Here is a 1,204-nt window from a genome sequence, read left to right as displayed (position 1 = left end):
TGCCGCCTTTCGACGGTTTACTTCGCGTCGCGGAATTCCCACTGATGCGTATAGCGACAATGGGACGAATTTTTGCGGGGCTGACCGAGAGCTTTCGCAAGCGTTCCAGAGGCTGAAAAATGATCCAAATCTAGTCTCTCATTTTGCCTCTGATGGAACGACTTGGCATTTTATACCTCCTATCGCTCCACAGTTTGGCGGGCTGTGGGAGGCGGGAGTAAAAAGTGTGAAACTTCATCTTCGTAAACTATTGTCAAATGCTACTCCTACTATCGAGGAGTTTGAAACGCTATTGTGTCAAATTGAAAGTTGTTTAAACTCCCGCCCCCTTGTACCTGCAAATGATGATCCGGAAAGTTGCGAGGCTCTCACTCCTGGACATTTCTTAATTGGAACATATTTGAAAATTGTACCTACGGTTTCTGTTTTGGATGTCCGTGAAAACCTTGTGTCTCGCTGGCAATTTTACCAACGGATTTTGGAACATTTTTGGCGTTTGTGGTCAAGAGATTATCTTCAGTCTTTGCAACAGCGAACCAAGTGGTTTTCACGTCGCCCTAATCTTAAAGTTGGCGATCTTGTCCTTTTAAGAAATACCAATCTTCCCCCTGCTAAGTGGGAACTGGCTCGTGTTACACAGTGTATTCTAGGTCGAGATGGGGCAGTTCGAGTTGTTTCTGTCAAAACTGCGCGTTCTGAGTATGTTCGCCCCATTTCGCAACTTGTTCTTTTACCTACTTCCCCCGAATTTTAGTTTTAGTTAAAATTAACATTGTATTATTGCGATCTTTGTGTAATCTCGCAAGGTGGCCGGTATGTTTGGGACTTTCAATAGTGTGCCGTTTTTGTTCATACGCTCCTGAATATCGATTCAGACCCGACGTCTGATTTCGTGCGTTTTCGGTTTCATTCGCCTCAGCATCGATCGCGTTGACCGAGCGAGATTCATATTTTTTTTTTCTGATCTCCGCACTGAAAACATTCCTTGCGAAAATCCTCTCATGTAACACCGCTTTGTGTTAGACCGCAAGATTGGTGAATATCAAGTGTACGGCATTTGGTGTTTTCTACAATAAACTTGTTAAACTTGGAGTGATTTCCCTTCTTTTATTTTCAACATCAACGGGATTTCATATTTGAACGAAATTTCCAATAATGCACAAGAATCAAAGGATTTTAAAGATTTCATGAAATAAAATAAATA

At 42.2% G+C, this 1,204-nt stretch overlaps 1 protein-coding gene across 1 annotated transcript in view; it reads right to left on the bottom strand.

The window, feature by feature from the left end:
• The window catches only part of LOC117178547 (venom acid phosphatase Acph-1-like), a 21,233-nt gene extending 20,519 nt beyond the window's left edge, over nt 1-714 (bottom strand). The window contains exon 1 of the mRNA XM_033369974.1: nt 598-714. Coding sequence (XP_033225865.1) covers nt 598-714 — 117 coding nt within the window. The remainder of the gene's footprint in view (nt 1-597) is intronic.
• Between the last annotated feature and the right edge of the window lie 490 nt (nt 715-1,204).

This window comes from Belonocnema kinseyi, chromosome 8 (assembly GCF_010883055.1).
Source record: "Belonocnema kinseyi isolate 2016_QV_RU_SX_M_011 chromosome 8, B_treatae_v1, whole genome shotgun sequence".
Classification (NCBI taxonomy): Eukaryota; Metazoa; Arthropoda; class Insecta; order Hymenoptera; family Cynipidae; genus Belonocnema; species Belonocnema kinseyi.
The sequence above is the reverse complement of the archived record's forward strand: the minus strand, read 5'-3'. Positions and strand labels throughout refer to the sequence as shown.